This window comes from Simochromis diagramma, unplaced genomic scaffold, assembly GCF_900408965.1.
Source record: "Simochromis diagramma unplaced genomic scaffold, fSimDia1.1 OVJJ01000816.1, whole genome shotgun sequence".
Lineage (NCBI taxonomy): Eukaryota > Metazoa > Chordata > Actinopteri > Cichliformes > Cichlidae > Simochromis > Simochromis diagramma.
The window spans coordinates 12,712,631-12,729,220 of NW_024386908.1; the positions used below are offsets into that span (position 1 = coordinate 12,712,631).

The 16,590-nt window shown below is 40.0% G+C and overlaps 3 protein-coding genes across 6 annotated transcripts; 1 reads left to right on the forward strand and 2 right to left on the reverse strand.

Annotated features, from left to right (window-relative positions):
* Positions 1 to 1,305: 1,305 nt before the first annotated feature.
* On the reverse strand, positions 1,306 to 9,151 carry usp18 (ubiquitin specific peptidase 18). 3 transcript variants are annotated; one of them, XM_040035487.1, is made up of 11 exons: positions 8,896 to 9,151; positions 8,260 to 8,451; positions 7,018 to 7,114; positions 6,757 to 6,899; positions 6,600 to 6,679; positions 6,376 to 6,510; positions 5,844 to 5,939; positions 5,368 to 5,529; positions 5,156 to 5,287; positions 4,943 to 4,986; positions 1,309 to 1,857 (listed from the first exon to the last, which is right to left on the reverse strand). In XM_040035487.1, exons 2-11 carry the CDS (start codon positions 8,309 to 8,311, stop codon positions 1,785 to 1,787), a joined length of 1,014 nt encoding a protein of 337 aa, XP_039891421.1. In that variant the 5' UTR covers positions 8,312 to 8,451; positions 8,896 to 9,151; the 3' UTR covers positions 1,309 to 1,784. The 3 variants fall into 3 exon arrangements, with proteins under 3 accessions (XP_039891420.1, XP_039891421.1, XP_039891418.1); XM_040035486.1 differs by lacking the exon at positions 8,260 to 8,451 and having other exon boundaries at positions 1,306 to 1,854; XM_040035484.1 differs by lacking the exon at positions 8,260 to 8,451 and having other exon boundaries at positions 8,896 to 9,150.
* Positions 9,152 to 9,988: 837 nt separating this feature from the next.
* On the reverse strand, positions 9,989 to 13,940 carry pex26 (peroxisomal biogenesis factor 26). 2 transcript variants are annotated; one of them, XM_040035489.1, is made up of 6 exons: positions 13,839 to 13,940; positions 13,565 to 13,751; positions 13,346 to 13,483; positions 11,587 to 11,912; positions 11,345 to 11,485; positions 11,132 to 11,244 (listed from the first exon to the last, which is right to left on the reverse strand). In XM_040035489.1, the coding sequence occupies exons 2-6, from the start codon at positions 13,735 to 13,737 to the stop codon at positions 11,132 to 11,134; spliced, it is 891 nt and encodes a 296-aa protein (XP_039891423.1). In that variant the 5' UTR covers positions 13,738 to 13,751; positions 13,839 to 13,940. The 2 variants fall into 2 exon arrangements, with proteins under 2 accessions (XP_039891422.1, XP_039891423.1); XM_040035488.1 differs by having other exon boundaries at positions 9,989 to 11,244; positions 13,565 to 13,852.
* Positions 13,929 to 15,997, forward strand: llph (LLP homolog, long-term synaptic facilitation factor). The gene is made up of 3 exons (XM_040035493.1): positions 13,929 to 14,043; positions 15,136 to 15,363; positions 15,497 to 15,997. The coding sequence occupies exons 2-3, from the start codon at positions 15,147 to 15,149 to the stop codon at positions 15,658 to 15,660; spliced, it is 381 nt and encodes a 126-aa protein (XP_039891427.1). The 5' UTR covers positions 13,929 to 14,043; positions 15,136 to 15,146; the 3' UTR covers positions 15,661 to 15,997.
* Positions 15,998 to 16,590: the final 593 nt, after the last annotated feature.

Below are 16,590 nucleotides of genomic sequence, written 5' to 3' on the forward strand. Positions count from 1 at the left end.
TCAAAACCCTAAACACAAAAGGGAAGAAGCCGTTCTCTGGAAATGGAGAAACAAAACGGATGTACATACCAAATGTGACTTTTACTCAACACACTATTATAAGGCTGTGGTACGGTTGCAGTAAATTAACACAATGTTGAGGTTTTCCATTTTAGAAAGAAATGTGCTGTCTTTTTTCTTCTTCTTCGTCTTCTTGTAAGTTACTGGCAGCTTAGGTTTGCCAATCTGAATGGCAACAAATGAAATGTCATTCTGATTTTATAGATTAAACTGCCAATTTAATATGCTAATAGTTAATAATAGCACATAATAGTTAAATAGGTTCTGCAGGAGGAGCTACAGAACTGAGATCTTCATCATACGACTGCATTTTATATTTATCACAAGATTATAAATCCATTTTGTTTATGGGGTCAGCAGTCACAGCAGAGAAGCCCAATCCACAAGACGTCAAACCCCTACCCCAGGCCTGGCTCCAGGGTGGGACCCTAGCAACCACATCCTGGACAGGGTGAACTGGTCCCTTGAGCTTCTGCTCTAGGGCGCACAAATCCCCCCCAACATGATAAAATGATGATTCATGACTACTTGAGGGACATGGATACAACAAAGACAAACCCCATTTCAATCTGATCAGCAAACGCACGCCTTGTTTACACATCCAGAAGCATTTCTTGCCAGCGGCTAATACTCTTTGAGTTTATCACTCGGTGCATTTATAGCTCAATAAATTACTGATCTGAGTTCTTCTTCCGACACTGGCATTGTGCAACAGATTAACACAAAACCTGCACGGTGATGCTTGTAAATATAAGTAGCTGATGTTTTCAGCTCATTTTAATCATCTGCGGCGGCGGGATTTCTAAAGGTGATTTTGCACTTTAGTCAGAGGAAGAGTCATACAGATCTCACAAATGCAGCAATAAACGGCTGACCATATCTGTGACACTGACTCAACTCAAGACCTGTCCCCGGGGTGTGTGCTGCAAGTAGGAGAACGTATACCCTGTATGCAGAAACCATCGAGATGACTAAGCATGAAGCCTGCTGCCTCTGGCACCGTGTAGACATGTTCCATTCTGTCAGAGCTCTGCAGCACATAGGCACTGTTTCACACGGTCAACCCCCCCCCCAACCACCTCTTGGCCAACACAATGGGAATTTTAGTGGCTCAGTTATACCAAGCACTGGCTGCAACTGCAATGTTTTTGGTCCTCTCAGGTAATTCACATACACACACGCACACACATATATATGTATATATATATATATATATTTGTGGTTTGGAGCATCAAATACATAACATAATGGGAGGTTTAATACCCAAGCATAGTTTTAATAGTGGTTAAATAGACAGAATACATAAAATAAAAGATGATTGTGTCACCCAAATGAGAAAAAAATGCATCGAGTGTTCTTCAAGAATGACTCAAACAGCTATATCAGGAAAATGCACACCAGATCTCAATGCAGGTATTTCCCCAAACAGCAAATATCTCAGCTAAGCAGTCACTTCAGACCAACCCCCCAGTACCAGTGAGTGTGTTCACAGTGTGTGTGGTCTGAGATGGAAAACCCTTTCCTGTATAAAGTCTTCAACGCCACCTACTGGTTAACAGAAATTCATTTGCTGGTTGAGTTCAGTGAGATCAGGAAAAAATATAGACTATAAAACCTTTCACATTGTGGAAAAAGGTCAGAAATTCCCATGAAATACTTCCATAAAATCAATGCATTCCATATTTTATTGCACCATGTCCCCTGATTTCTTTGCACCCATCCACTCAGCCAGAAAGTTCAGGCCGTGGCCTCCATTCTTCTGAATCTCTTCTGTACATTAACATGTACGCCGTTCTACTGCAACAAAAGAAGAAGAAAGAAAACAATGAAGCATTCTTATATAGCAAATGGCAACATAAATAAGGAAGGAAGAAAAGGAAACCACGATGGCATTTTCAATTCACATGACAGGAAAAGTGAAACTAAAACTTCCAGGTGTTTTCCAGAAACCAGCTTGTTGTTCAAAGACAAGACAACATGACGGACATGACGGATTTCCTCTGTTTAGGGGTTCAAAAGTTTGAGAGTGTTCGTGGCGAAAAACACAATCACCTCCTAGTCTTTAATCAAGACCACGGAGCAGAGAATAAGACTTTGTCTAAAAATCTAAAGCTCCTTCTGCAAGGAGAAAGATGAAAGCTCCATTATGTCAGCAGGAGTCAAGCAAATGGGGCTTTAAATGTTATTATTAAAATCTCTGATTTAACTCTGAAAAGAAGTGGAAGCCAGTTAAAGTGTGATAAAATGGGAGTCACATGTTTGGTTACTCCTTGCTCTGGGCATGGCTGTTGTTTTACAGGGATTTTTTGAAGGTGAGAGCCCGAATGCAGAGAATTCTCTGAACAGATCTCCTTCATATTTCTCTGAACTATTTTAACTGTAGGAAACATGAATGGTGAAGTCACTAAGCACCTTATAGTTGCATTCTTTCTAACAGTCAGCAGGGGCAACTCTTCTGGATGCAGAAGAGCAGGGTTGTCGGTGTCATTTTACAGCCCACATTGATCTTAAGTGTGTCGGAGAAGTGAACCTGCCCTTACTGTCAGTGTAAAAAAGTTTAATTAGCCAGTTAATCCCTGAAATATCTCAATATAAGAAAAAGAGGTGCAATTCCAACAGTATTTCCTCAATTTTTCTATGTGATAAAGACATGAAATAAATCTGTCAGTACTATCGGTTCTGGTAGCTCATTGCTCACACTGTCCTGTAATTATGAAACAGAAAGTTTGCGTTAATTCACCGAGGATACTTTTTCATTTAGTTCTTTTTCAGTAGGAAAAATTGTAAAATTTGTGAAAATACAGTTAAAATTCTGAAATGTACATCCTCCTTCACATTTTCTAAAACTGTCCAGTGGGAGTCTTTGCCAGGCCGATTCTGGCCCTCGGGCCTTATATTTGAGAAAAATGATGGCGCTATGATGATGTGTGACCTTCCAGTAGAGATCCCAACTAAACAGGGAATATCAGGGAAAGGGATAAGCACATATCCCGATTCATCTGGACCAAAAGGACCCAAAAGTGTAAAGTATTTAACGACGCAGCTGCCAGTTTGACATATGAGGCTAGGTGAACTAGGCCTAAACGATACAGCTTAACAGGTATAATGCCATTTTGGAGTATCACAACAAACTAAGAACTAAATAATTTCAAAACTGTGTCCTTTGAGCTGGACAGAAAGGACGTTTATGGGCAGATTTGTCATTTCTTCTTAAAAGAGATAAAAGAAAAAAAATGATGATGCACAACTATTAAAGATCGCCATGGCTGCAGGTAAACAAACAAACAAAGAGAGCTTAATGGTAGCTTCAGAAGATGTCTTTTCATAAATATAGCAAATTCAATGTGATCAACAGAAAAAGTGACTTTTGCTCTTCAACTGCAGGGGACGGAAGGACATATGGGAAATGGGATGGTTATAAATAGATGGACTGCTGCAGGTTCTTCCTGCAAACTAAATGTAGGTACTCTGATAATAATAGATGAATATCCTTGGAATATATCCGTAATTTATATTTGCCAAAAAGTGGAAGACTAAGAACTAAAAGTTGTTTTTTGGGGGTTTTTTTGTATAGTGTTAATTCTGCGGCACGCACTGTCTGGTTAGCTGTCACCTCACAGGAAACAGGTCTTGGTTTGAATCCACCGGCTGAAGAATTAAACCTTTCTATGTGGACACTACTTGTGCAGAGAGGAGAAACCTTCAGAAAATCATTAACGCCGTTCGGGAGATCGCTGGATATTCTCTGCCCTCCTGCTGCCTCAGCAGAGCCAGAAACATTTTTTAAAAACCATCACATCCTCCTGGCTCTCAGCTGTACAACCTCTTGCCCTTTAGTAGGCGCTACAGATCCCTCAAATCAAAGAAAGACCGACTCTGAAGCAACTACCGCCTTATCTTCCACTCCTGCAATAATTTCCCTTCTGTGTAATATCAGCCAACTCAGTGAGCAGTGTCTTACATTTTTGGTCACTGAACTCGTTCCTTCTTTTTATATTTACTGTGCAAATGACTATTTGTTTTTTGTTTTTTTTCTCTTTGCATCTGTAAGTGCAGCCATGTAATTTATTTACACACAAAAACATACGATAAAAGACTTCTAATTCTAAAACTAGACATCACGTCCGATCCACACCTCAGTGACGCCTTTTTTCCAAAAACTAAGACCACGACCAGCGAAATGCTGAAAATGATGCTTTGAAATGTCTGACCTCATCGTGGCTACATCCTTCAGCCTGTGGTCTCTCCACACTTTCCTCTTTAAGAACAACACACTGACATTTTGACACAGTCGTGAGTTAGATGAGACTTTTGATATCAGTCTCACGTCTGTGCCATATATAAAAAGTTGAAAGAAGCTACTGGGATGTTTGTTCAGCCTTCGCCATCGTCATCTTGGCATTTTGAGGGTGGATCTGACTGAGAAACTGAGAAACCACACAGTCATATGGCAACAGCCTGTTAAAATAAAGCAGGCCTTTACTGTGACTCTAATGCGGATCATAACTTAACCAACAGCCTGTTTTATTCAGTAAAGTAGAAAGTAGCACTAATGTCTCCAGGAAAGCGTTTCTAAAGTCTTTTTGCAACCAGGAGAGTCAAAATAAAGCAGATTTAAGGTGCTTCGGTGCCCGTCATTTATGTACAGTCTATTATTTATGTACTAAGTAGCTGGTGACAGGATGGCAAAAAATCTAATGTTTTCAAAGTCTTACTACCTCCTTGCTCCAGATATTCAGACCAGAATCAGACTGACTAGGTTAAAATGTGTCCTCATTAAGCTTTGATGAGCCATTTCCAGCTGCTGTAGACAGCTTCATGTTTATGAGTGTAAAATGTGTGAGAGGACTTCATGACCCCAGTCAGAAACTGGGCATTTTACCTGTGTCTTCCTCCATATGTTCTCTGCACTTCTTCCCAGGAGGTCTGTGGATTTGAATGAGAATCAGACAGAAAATTCATCAGAAATTGGCAATTCAATAAAAAGCACAGAGGGGGAAAAGTTACATCCCTCTCTCCCTTTGATATCTGCAGATACTTTCACATCAAACTGTATACTGTGATTATTTGTAATTATTTTTTAGATCCGATGTACCTGCTGTACGTGGCTATCATCTGCATAGTACCAGCACTTGTTCTCCCTGTGACGGACGTAAGCAGTATAGTGCCCAAACATTGCATAACCAGAGTGCACGACCACAGCGTACAAGGTGTACCTGCACTCATTCTGGAAGAAAAACAAATAAATAATCAGAGTATTCACAAGCAAAAGATGCAATATTCACGTAAAAAAGAATTCAGACGTACCTGTGCAAAGTTTTCGGAGAACACGTGTTGGAGACTCTGGGAGAAATCAAAGGTTTCTGGGAAAGGAACCCTGCAGTCAAGTTTGTGTGTGGAACCGCGGCTGTTCCGAAATCGCTTCAGGTTCATGCACAAGATACGAGGCAGTGAGAGGAGTTTGACACCCTGAACAAAACAAATGAGTGAATGTGAGTTCATGATTATGCTGGCAAATATGTTTCACCCACCCACTCTCGTCCACTCATCCCACTCAGCCCTTTAAATATGTTTTTCTTTCCTCAAAGATATTTTTATTAGATTGAAGCAATGAAGAAAAATAGATACACACAGATTTGTTATACAACAAGCAATTAGATTTCACAATGATTGTTTGAGCTGACACGATAGAATACAGATTAATGATACATTCACATATCTTGTAATTGATTTCATCAGAGCCTTTTCAATGTGTTGGAGGGCGATTTAAACCCGAGTCTCACCTGTCTGGATGGGTTCTTAGTTCCACAGTGTGCACAAAAGCAGGAGTTTATGCCCTTGAGCTCCTGATGCTCAAAGAAGGAGTTCATGCAGCCCTCCTGAAAATATGACAAATGTAACAAAATAAATAGTGAGTAAAATAAACAGTGACAATGCAATAGAGCTAAGGTTTGTAACCTAACAAGTCATATGTCATTCATTTGATCTTTTATGAGTGGTTCTGTGCTGGACTATTTGCTGGTGACTCTGATTTTTGTAATCCTAATAAACTTGTGCATTTTCTCCCTCTTTACACTTGTGTTGTGTGGATTTATAAAACCTCCCCCTCCATGTAATACTTCCCAGTCGAAAATGCTGTATTTTATTACACCCATATGATTGGATCAGGATTGGCTAAAATCTTTGGCTTCAATAAACTGTAAAAATTTCAGATTTTAAGATACGGCCTCCAATAAAAGGGAAAAAATAACAAACAGAGATAGTGTGTTTCCCAACAGTTTTAGTATTCTTAAACAAAAGAAGAAGAAGACCCACAAGAGAGTTGTCATCCTCCTTTACATAAAGCGGCAGGCTGAGCATGTAGCTGGCTTCAGTTTGGATGGAGTTGCACTTTAAACACTGCAGGTGTGTCTCCACTGAAATCTTGTACAGATCCTGAATTTCCCCAGCCTTTCAGAGAGGGCAAATGCAAACAAACACTGTTGCAGATAACACATGCAGAAATGAATAATATTAGAGTAGTTTGATCGCAGTCCAACCAGAACTCTGTTGTCCATCTGCTGGTGAATGAAGTTGAGAATCGAGAGGAACACCTCATCTGCATCATGCTGCACATTAACTGTAAAGCATCATTAGAAGGTGTGAAATAAGACACATCGGCAGGAGGTATTTTCTCTGCAAAAGCGTGGCTCTTACGTCGAAAGCGGTTTTGGTCCAGACAGTGGAGGAAGTCACGATGTGGAGCGAGCTGAGGGAGGTCACCCCGCATGGCCTCAAGAACTCTCTTTAGATGCAGCGCGACATTACGAGCATCTCCTCTCGCACCAGCTACATCCCACCTTTTAAAATTCATAAAAGCTTGTTAATATTGTAAACAGCCTTAGGATTTCCACAGTAAGTGGCACTACAACATCACTGAGTCAAGATGAAAGCAGCTGTAGTAATTCGTGTGATTACCTTTCTAGCAGTTCTGCTATTTCCCAGGTAGCAGAGAAAGTCTGCAGCAAGCTGTTCACACAGCATGATAGACAATAGTTGGAGAGGCCTCTCATCCCTGTAAGAGTAACAAGGGTTAAATAACAGCCTGTGACACCGTGAATCAACCCACCAGAGCACCAGCGGGTGTGTGCATGTGTGAAAATAAATAAAAATGGAAAAGCACAGTCAGCTGTGGAGAACCCCGCATTTTTGATATATATTCTATTAAAATAGCAAATCATGGTTTTAGAGATCACAGAGCGTGAGGCTTGTTCGGTTTATTAGTTTTAGGCCCCGTGTTGAGCAGATGTGGAGCAAGTTGACTTCACTTCACACAGACTCACGGTCAGTATTTTGGTTTCTGTGTCACTGAAATATGCCTGACCTGAAGGTCAAATGCAACAACAGACAAAAGAGCATTTATGAATCAGTCATAAATTTATGAGGCTTAAAGAGTTCTTTTGAGGTGCAGAAATCCTTTAAAGGTTTGTTAAACAGCATTACCACCTCCTTAACAACCCAGTATGATAAATATGAGTAAATATGAACATGAATATGATCAGTTATATGACTATTAGCATAGTTTAAACAGATCAGCCAGTAAATGATTAGATTATACAGTCACCAGACACTTTATTAGGTACACCTTTTCAACTGCATGTTAACTCTTATATCTGATCAGCCAATTACACGTCGGCAGCTCAGAGCATTTAGACATGTAGACATGGTCGAGTCGACCTGCTGAAGTTGAAACAGAGTTACAGAGTGGGAAACAAAGGTGATTTTAGTGACTTTTAACATGGCATGGTTGTTAGTCTGAGTGTTTCAGAAACTGCTGATATACTGGGATTTTCCCACACGGCCATCCCTAGAGTTTACACAGAATGGTCTGTAAAGTTTGATGTCAGAGGTCATAAGAGAACGACCAGACTGCTTCAAGCTGATTAGAAGAGTAGAAACAGCAACTCAAATATTCACTAAAATTAGGTAACCAACATGAAACTGAGGCTATACTTCACACGCTTCACCAAAATTGGACAATACATAACTGGAAAAACGTTTTCTAGTCTGATGAGTCTTGATTTCTGCTGCGTGGAAGCATGGCTTTTCCTGCCTGCCTTGTATCAACAGTTCAGGCTGCTGGTGGAGAGGGAGTAATGTGGGGGGTATTGTCTTTGGCCCTATAGCACCAGCTGAGCATCATTTAAATCCACAGCCTACCTGAGTGTTGTTGCTGACCATGTCCATCTCTTAATGACAACCGTGAACCCATCTTCTGATACCTGCCTCGGGCAGGTTAACGCACCATGTCGCAAAGCTCAAATCATCTCAAACTGGTTTCTTGAACGTGACGATGAGTTCACTGTACTCAAATGGCCTCCTCGGTCACCAGTTCAAAATCCAGTAGAGCACCTTTGGGATGTGGTGGAACAGAGATTCCCATCATGGATGCAAAGCCAACAGATTTGGAGCAAATGTGCGATGCTGTCATGTGAGGAAAGATTCCAGCGCCACCAAGGTGTACCTAATAAAGTGGCTGTGAGCGCATTTTTGGCACACTGTGCACTACATTACTCATAATTGTTCATGACCGAGAAAGCACTACAGCTTTAGAAAGTTAACTGAGTAAAATAATTTTTCCTATCTGTGAATAAAACTTGACTTCAAAATTGTTCCGTTTTTATTTACTGTGAAATTAATAACGAGTGCATCTACGAATCGTTGAGGAGCTTTAATCGTATTTAACAAGCTCGTGCATTTCGCTGAAGTAGGACCTTTAAACTAGTATTTATAGTTCTCAAGCAAACAGGAAATAATATAAAAACATCACCATCGGGTTGAGAATGATCCGCTTACCAAATAAGCGATTCTCCAGAGTAAGTCTAGAAACGAAATAGCAGATCCCAGTAGACATCAGTGCAGCCTTCTGCTCTTCTTCAGGGTCTCAGGACGGTCACTAAACCAACAGAGGGTCGAGCGTTTGTTGTACTTCACCCCACTGTAAACATCAGCGCCACAGAAACAGTTCCCAGCAGCAGTTTCATTTTACAGCTTTCTCTTCGCTTTGCTGGAAACGAAACTCACAAACTGTCATGCGCAAACCGGCTGGAACTATGACGTCGACATGTTACGGCAATCACGTCGGCGCTTATTAGCTACACAGCATTGGTGACACATGCGTCCAGATTATCTCCACAGTCACAGGCAGTACTCTGTACTCGAATACTTAAGTATTTTTCAGTATTTCCACTGTGTGCAACTTTATAATAATACTTCTCACCTGTACCCAGGGGCGTGTCCAAAGAGGGGGGCAATGAGTGACCCCAGCCCCACTTTAAAAAATGTGATTAAACTAATGTGACTTTCACTTTTTAAAAAAAAGGCCCCTAATTTTTTTTTTACATGCATGCAGAACTTTATGAATTACAGATAATATATTCTAAATTTCCTGCAGCACCACTTTTTCTAAACTTGAGGGACATGTACGTTTAACTGAACACTTTTATTTACTCTTTCACTTTTTTCGCTACGTGTAAGCTTTCAGAAAACAACTTAAACATTTAAATCAGTTTTAGATTTAAAACTGCTTAACAGTGCTGCATAAGATTAAACTTAATAGATCTTCACATAAATTAAATTCAAATTTTCACAACAGGAATATAAGATTATAAAAAAGTTTGTTTTTCCCTGTTTAAATTTTTACTGATGATACTTTTGGAAAGGCCTGACAGCATGTTAAGTAATCGGTTACTTAACTACCCATCCAGCCATTAAAAAAAATAAATTTTAAAAAAAGGTGAATGGATTCTGCCCTATTACACACACTGTCACATCCACACATATAATTCAAAATTATAATTCAAAATTGATTAACCTATAAAAATTTAAGGTTCATTTATGAGAATTATCAATAAAATAATACATAAGAACAGTCACAGGGACACTTAAATGCACAACAAATATCTTCACTTTGACATTGAAAGTACATTTTCTTGAGATCAAATCCTGTGAAAAACTAATTACAATCTGACAGCTTCCATTTGAATTAAAAGGGTAACGTGTTGATAATGCACTTGATTAATTGATCATGACCACTTCTATAAAAGCTGAGGTTTTGGCAGTTTGCTGGAATGGAGCATTCCGGTGTGTTAACACAGCGCCAAGGAGGAAAAACGTCATCTCTGTCCACCTTTCACACCCATTAACGTTGTTGTCAAATGTCGTAATTGTGGAGGAACGAGTTAAAAAAGTAACTGCGGCTTCCCATCGATCTGAGAAAGGTTATAGGGTCATTTCCAAACAATCTGAAGTCCATCATTTTGCAGTGAGAACAATTATTCACAACTGGAAAACATTCAAAGCAGTCGCCAGTCTTCTCAGGAGTAAACGTCCCAGCAAATTCCACACCCAGTGCATGATCTTGGACGTGCAAACAACTACATCCCAGACTCTACTGGCCTCAGTTAGCATGTCAAATGCAACACTTCTAGAAATGTCCTTTGGAGAGACGAGACCAAAGCAATGTTTGGCTGTAATGCAGAGCACCACGTTTGTTGAAAACCAGATACAGCATATCAGGACAAACACCTCGTGTCATGCACAGTGGCAGAGGGGTCATGGTTTAGGCTTGTTTTGCAGCCACAGGACCTCAGCACATTGCAGTACACAAAACTTAAACCGACTATTATAACTATTGTTATAATCATTTAACAAATTTCATATTCCTACAGTGATACACTGACTGCAACTGTTTTCTTACCCCTATTCATCATTCTAGGTACTCTGAACCAGAACAGTGAGTCACTTCCTAGACTTAAAAAAGGAATGGAAAAAAAACACATCAGACTCTTGATGACTCATGTGTTGCTTTGAGATGGACAAACAAAGGATGTATTAGTGAGGAGCTGGGCAGAATTCATGGGAAGCTGTGTCATGTGAGCTGAAGAGTCTGCAGCTTAAAAAAAAAATGCAAGTTTTCCTGGAATGAGTACTTTAAATGTTTTATAGATCTGACGTGAATATCATCCATGTTGTCTTACAAACAGTCCTTAGAAAATTCATTTAAAATGATAGACCAAGCATATTCAGTCCTCTACAGTCCTTTGCTCTGAGTGACTGCCTGATAATACGGTGCAAACATGGCGTTCCACATCTGTTTGAGCAGCTGCAGAAGTTTAGAAATCCACATGAACGCAGATGGGAGAGCTGCAGGTAAAAAAAGCACAACAGAAACGTATTTATAGTCACTTTTATTTTAACTTCTAAAAGACGATGATGTACCAGCAGAACTAAGGTTTCACCCAACCTGGATCCATCCGAAAAAAGAGCATGTAGAGGAGGATGGCAGTCAGAAAGATTCTCCGGAAAGGGAATGAGCCGGAGCCAATCATCAGGAGTTTTCGGTATAAAAACCTGATCACAGCCTCAAGTTTATGGACTAAAGTACCTGCAGAACAAAAGAAAAATCACAAACAGTTAACAGTTTCAGTCTTTTTTAGGCCGCTTGGTGTAATGCATCTCATAAGGGTTGAGGCTGAAGTGTCAGACCTTGGGATGAGACAGGATGTTCGGTGACGTCAGAGCTTCCACTCATCCTGGGATTTAGAGGAGGGTCTTGATTTTGTCGCTCTTTTTCTTCTATGATATCCAGCGCTGTCTGTCTGTGTTCTTCTGTGAAGGCGCTGCTAAAAACCTCGCCTCTGACCAGCTCCCGAGCCTCGTCTGCCTCTCCCAGCGGCACAAGGACATGCAGCAGGTACAGCTCTGCCACCGTCCCGAAGCTAGTCGCCCTGCTGTTGGACGGGTAGTGTAACCAGGCTCTGGTCACCTCCTGCATTACAGCAGGCTCACCCACCTTGGAGTAAAGAAGTATACTGCCAAAATGAGACACAAAATCACATTAGTTAGTATTTTACTGAAGTTTTTAAAGAAATAAAATCCTAAATAGTTAATGCAATACTTTTCTAAACCCCTTATGTTAAAGCTTAAAGTCTACACATGAGTCAAATCTTGTTCATCTGACTTAAAATCCACTGTGGTGGTCAAGTATATCTTTCAATTCTTTGTAAAACACAGACAAACACATCACACCTTTTAGCAGAAATAAGTTATTTTGGGTGTCCTGCACTCTTGTCCTTCAATCTTTAATTCTGAGAATGATGGCACCACACATATCACCATCAGTCCCAGAAGTCAGAGGTTTAAGTAGGAAACATGGCGTTCCTAAGTATTGGCACAGTATCTGGGAAGCTTGGCTCCAAATTTATGGATATGAAGGCGTGATAAATGTCTGTTTCGTTACTAGAACAAGGCACTTTTATGTAGGATTTTTTTGAGTTTATCACCCATTTCCAGTCGTTGTCCAAATATTTCAAAAAGCCAACCATTTTTCATTGGACCTACCCACTGACATAATAGATTTGGGATTATAGTCTCCAATTTTGCCTGCTGAAGAGCTTTGGAGGGCATACACTTTGGACTTCACAGACTTTATAGTTTTTCCTACAGATAAAGACCTCTTCCATAGCCTTTCAGACCTCATCAAAGCAATTGAGTAATAAATAAAAGTTCATTTTTTTCTTACACTTTGTACAATAGTGTGGGCTTTTACAAATGTGACCTCATTGGGTAAAAAAATATGGCTCATCAAGTCAAAACTTCTAGTTTTCTATTTATGGGACAGTCTGGGCAATGAGCTAGCAGAACTCGCTCTGTCATTTTACACATTTATTCATTTAAGCCTAAATAATTGTGATGACAGATGTCTTTTATTTACAACAACAACATTTCTTTATCACAAAAGGCTGAAGTCATTAATATAAGGTTTGATTATAATAGCACTCAGAATGAAGCAGAAAAACACAGCTCCTATAAGTGATTTCAAACAGCTATTCTTTTGAAATTCAGCATCTGAGAGACTTTATACTGTTTGAGTGAAACTGTGACTATGTACCCTCTTAATCTAAATTGAGATCAGTCAGTAAAAAACAGTGAATTGTTCATGTCTTTTAAAAGTTTTATTTTTAAACGTCGTTATTAGTAAGTTTGTCATATTTGAATATTTCTGTTATTTGTAATTACATTATATTTTCATTTTTAATTCATGATTAATTATATAATTAATGACGGATCAAATGTGCTGATTGAAAAAACATGTCTTGGAGAATTTGCATATTTGAACTCTAATACGATTTGTATTTTATACTTTATTTCATATTGCGTCCACCTGTCCAAAGGCTGGGGATCAATAGATCAGTGTGTAATAATAATAATAATAATAATAATAATAATAAAACTCTTTCCTCACCACATCTGCATGATCTTCGCTGGTATTTTCTCCTGCTCATACTGTTGCAGAACCCAGCAGAGGACATCACGCCACTGATTGAGCTCAGCCAGAGCCTGAATCCCTAAGATGCAGAAACCAGCCTTGAGCTCTGCACATCTGCAGGAACAGATGTTTCTGTTATAACACAAACATCCAAGCTTCCAGTTAAACATGTGCGTGAAGCTTCAGGACCCTCACCTGCTGTCCTCGGGCTCCAGGCCGGCGAGATTCTCCAGCCCACTGAGACATGTGTCAAAAGCCGCTTGGAAGTCTCTGTGCACCATCATTTGTTCTGCAGCCGACTCCAGCGTGTTGAACATCTGGGTCACAGCAGCAGAGAGCGGAGGGCTGGCGGCCTGGAAGCTGTTCATGACTCCCGGATGAACTTAAAACAAACCCAACAGACACTCAAAGGGTTTAAAGCACTTTAGCTTGCAGCTAAGCACGAAATTCTCCACAACGGTTTGTTTACCTTCCGTTTAGCTTCCTGGTATTAGCCCACTGTCCAATCAGACGCCACAGTCTTCAGAATGTCCGAGGCAGCCAATCATATTGCAGCTCTTTCCAAAGCACGTGATACATTTTTTCCCAAGCTTCTAAACACGTGTGCGGAGTAGAAGAGTGTGTTGTTCACACAGTTTAAGCGTCAAAAAGCTCATCTGCTGCTTCTGTGAAAAGTAAGTCACACTTGTATGTTATATAGTGGATTAATGATCACACCTGTATGAGTTTAATGAGGGAAAGAGGCTATTTTTATGTGTTTTTAAGACTGGTGCCTCACTAGGAGTTGGGTGGCTAACTTGCTAGGCTTATTGTGACGGCCAGTATCGTGTAACTAAACGGAATTAACAGCATTTTACCATTTCTTTTTGGAGGGGGGTGGGTGATGATGATGATGATGATGATGATGATGATGATGTTAGTGCTGTAAATGTTCAACAGACCAAACGTTAAAGTTTATCACCGAAGCTGCTCATTCCCGTTTTATTGAGATTTAACAGCTCGGTGGATTCGCTAATCCTAACTTGCCTATAAAGTCTTTAGGTTTACGTTATTAATCATGGAAGGAAAATTGTAGTACTGCACTTGTCGGTCACTTTGTAAGATACATCTGTTTACGATTCAGCCAATCACGCGGCAGCAACTTGGTGGATTTAGTGAAATGTGAAAGAAAGGTGATGTAGGCGAGTTTGAATGCGGCATAGTTGTTGGTCTGAGTGTTTAAGAAGATGCTGATCTGCTGGGATTTATAATATTTTTAATATTAGTGTTGGGTACTAGAGACCAGCTCAATGTTTATAGAGTTGTAGAAGAAGACAGTCTGAATGCGTAATCAGTTTTATTTAGACTTCTCTCCCCCAGGTTTACTTAACTTTATTAGTTAGTTTGTAAAGATGTTGCAGTTTATTTTCATTCTATTTTTTTTGTTTGTTTTGTTAGTAGTATTACTAAAAAAATACGTTATAAATGGATTTTTTTTTATTCTACCTACCTACACAAATGCATGTCATATTTAAATAATATACATCGTCTTGAGGTTCTTAAAAGTAAATCATAGATTAATTAAAATCCAAACATCCTCCTGAATCCCGGGCTTCAGCTCAGGCAGTGTGGAAGAAATCGGCAGTCATTGGCGAGACATGTCGCCTCAGACCACCCATTTGTCTTCTCTTGTTTTTACTGTTGTGTGGTGTAAGGATACATGTGAAAGTCCTAAAACTTCGTGAACCCAAGTTTGCTTGACTGGTGATTTGTTAATGTCTTCGCAGCATCTTTTAAAATGGCAAAAAGCCTTCGGAGTAAATTTAAGCGAAAGATGCGGGCAGAGAAGAGGAAGAAGAACGCTCCAAAGGAGCTGAATCGTCTGAAACAAGCTCTGACCCTCGATAAGAAAGGAGAAGTCGCCATGACCGACATGCAGGAGATCGCCACAGTGGTGCCAGCTGAGAAGATAAAGAAGCAGGCCGACGTTAACATGGAGGAGGCAGAGCCTGATGGTAAGACAGTGAGCACCACAGTCAGCAGCCTTTATAGTTTGTTTGTTTTTTTTTAATTACGAGGTGATGTCACACCTTTTTCTGTGTCACGTGTATCGTATCATGTGTGCGTGTCTGTGTGTCTGTGTTTCAGATGGCAAGATGGACATGGACAGCAAGCGCAACAAGAAAACTCTTCTGGATGAACATGGACAGTATCCGGCGTGGATGAGCCAGCGGCAGGCCAAGAAAATGAGGGGCAAACGATTGGGAAAGAAAGGTGGCAAGGGCAAGAAGAAGAAGAATGTTGCCTGGTAAACCACTAAACGGGAAGACCGTAATTCTAGCTTAAAGACTCTGGAAGCTGAAACACAGCATCCTTTCGTGATAAGTGTTGTGTTTCTTAATTAAATTTCATTGTGTCTGGTGGATTTGAAGATTTCCGGGCTTTGCCACAGAGCCTGAGATCGTACAGAAGTTCACTGCAGAAACTGGTTTGTTCTCATGGAACAGCAAAACCCTCTCTGACTTGAGATCAGAGGACGGAAAACGTGTGTGTAGTGTGTCTGACTGCAGAAATGTGAGTGATGCAGGTGTACTCTCTGCCGCAAGTTAAAAGTCTCTAAACTCCCATTAAAATCTGTCCTATAATTTATTCTGTTCACTTGTTCTTTTCATTTTCTTGACATCATGCAACTCTTGCCCACCTCCAGTGGCCCCTGGAGGTGTGTCAAAAAAACAGAATTATTAGTATTTTAATATGATTTATAATTTCAATTGTTGTTTGTCATAACTTTAATTCATTACGCACATTCTTTACAATTCCAGTACTGTGCAAAAGTGCATGGTGGATGCAGATGTCATGGTGCCTCTTTTATTGTGTACTTGTCCGGTTTCCTCTTTTTATGGACACACTGCATGCCGAGATATGCCGACAATCACCTCGTTGGTGCAAAACTCCTATTTCAAGCCCTTCACACTGTGTTATCTTTGCCGTTTTTCATACATTCAACTAAAGAAATGACAGACTAGTAAACACAACTTAAAATTAGTTCATTGCTAAGTTGTCTGTTATGTGTATACACCTATCTTGAGTTAGAGGTGTGTGTGTGTGGGGGGGGGTTACACTTGAATGATTCATAGGTCAGTGTTAAGTGTTTCAACAATCAAACAAACATTCCTCTAAATTGGTCGGGTACAATGACTGGGCTGAAAATGAGTTTTAAAAAAGCAGCCAAAGTCTAAAAC

Coding starts and splice junctions, on each gene's coding strand:
- usp18 (XM_040035484.1), bottom strand. CDS start 8,953: ATGTCTACTGGGATCTGCTATTTCGTTTCTAGACTTACTCTGGAGAAT. Junction 7,115..8,895: donor TCTGGAGAATCGCTTATTTG/GTAAGCGGATCA, acceptor TTACTCTTACAG/GGATGAGAGGCCTCTCCAAC. Junction 4,987..5,155: donor ATGATAGCCACGTACAGCAG/GTACATCGGATC, acceptor TCAAATCCACAG/ACCTCCTGGGAAGAAGTGCA.
- pex26 (XM_040035488.1), bottom strand. CDS start 13,737: ATGAACAGCTTCCAGGCCGCCAGCCCTCCGCTCTCTGCTGCTGTGACC. Junction 13,484..13,564: donor CTGGAGCCCGAGGACAGCAG/GTGAGGGTCCTG, acceptor CTGTTCCTGCAG/ATGTGCAGAGCTCAAGGCTG. Junction 11,913..13,345: donor GCGAAGATCATGCAGATGTG/GTGAGGAAAGAG, acceptor TCATTTTGGCAG/TATACTTCTTTACTCCAAGG.
- llph (XM_040035493.1), top strand. CDS start 15,147: ATGGCAAAAAGCCTTCGGAGTAAATTTAAGCGAAAGATGCGGGCAGAG. Junction 15,364..15,496: donor GGAGGAGGCAGAGCCTGATG/GTAAGACAGTGA, acceptor TCTGTGTTTCAG/ATGGCAAGATGGACATGGAC.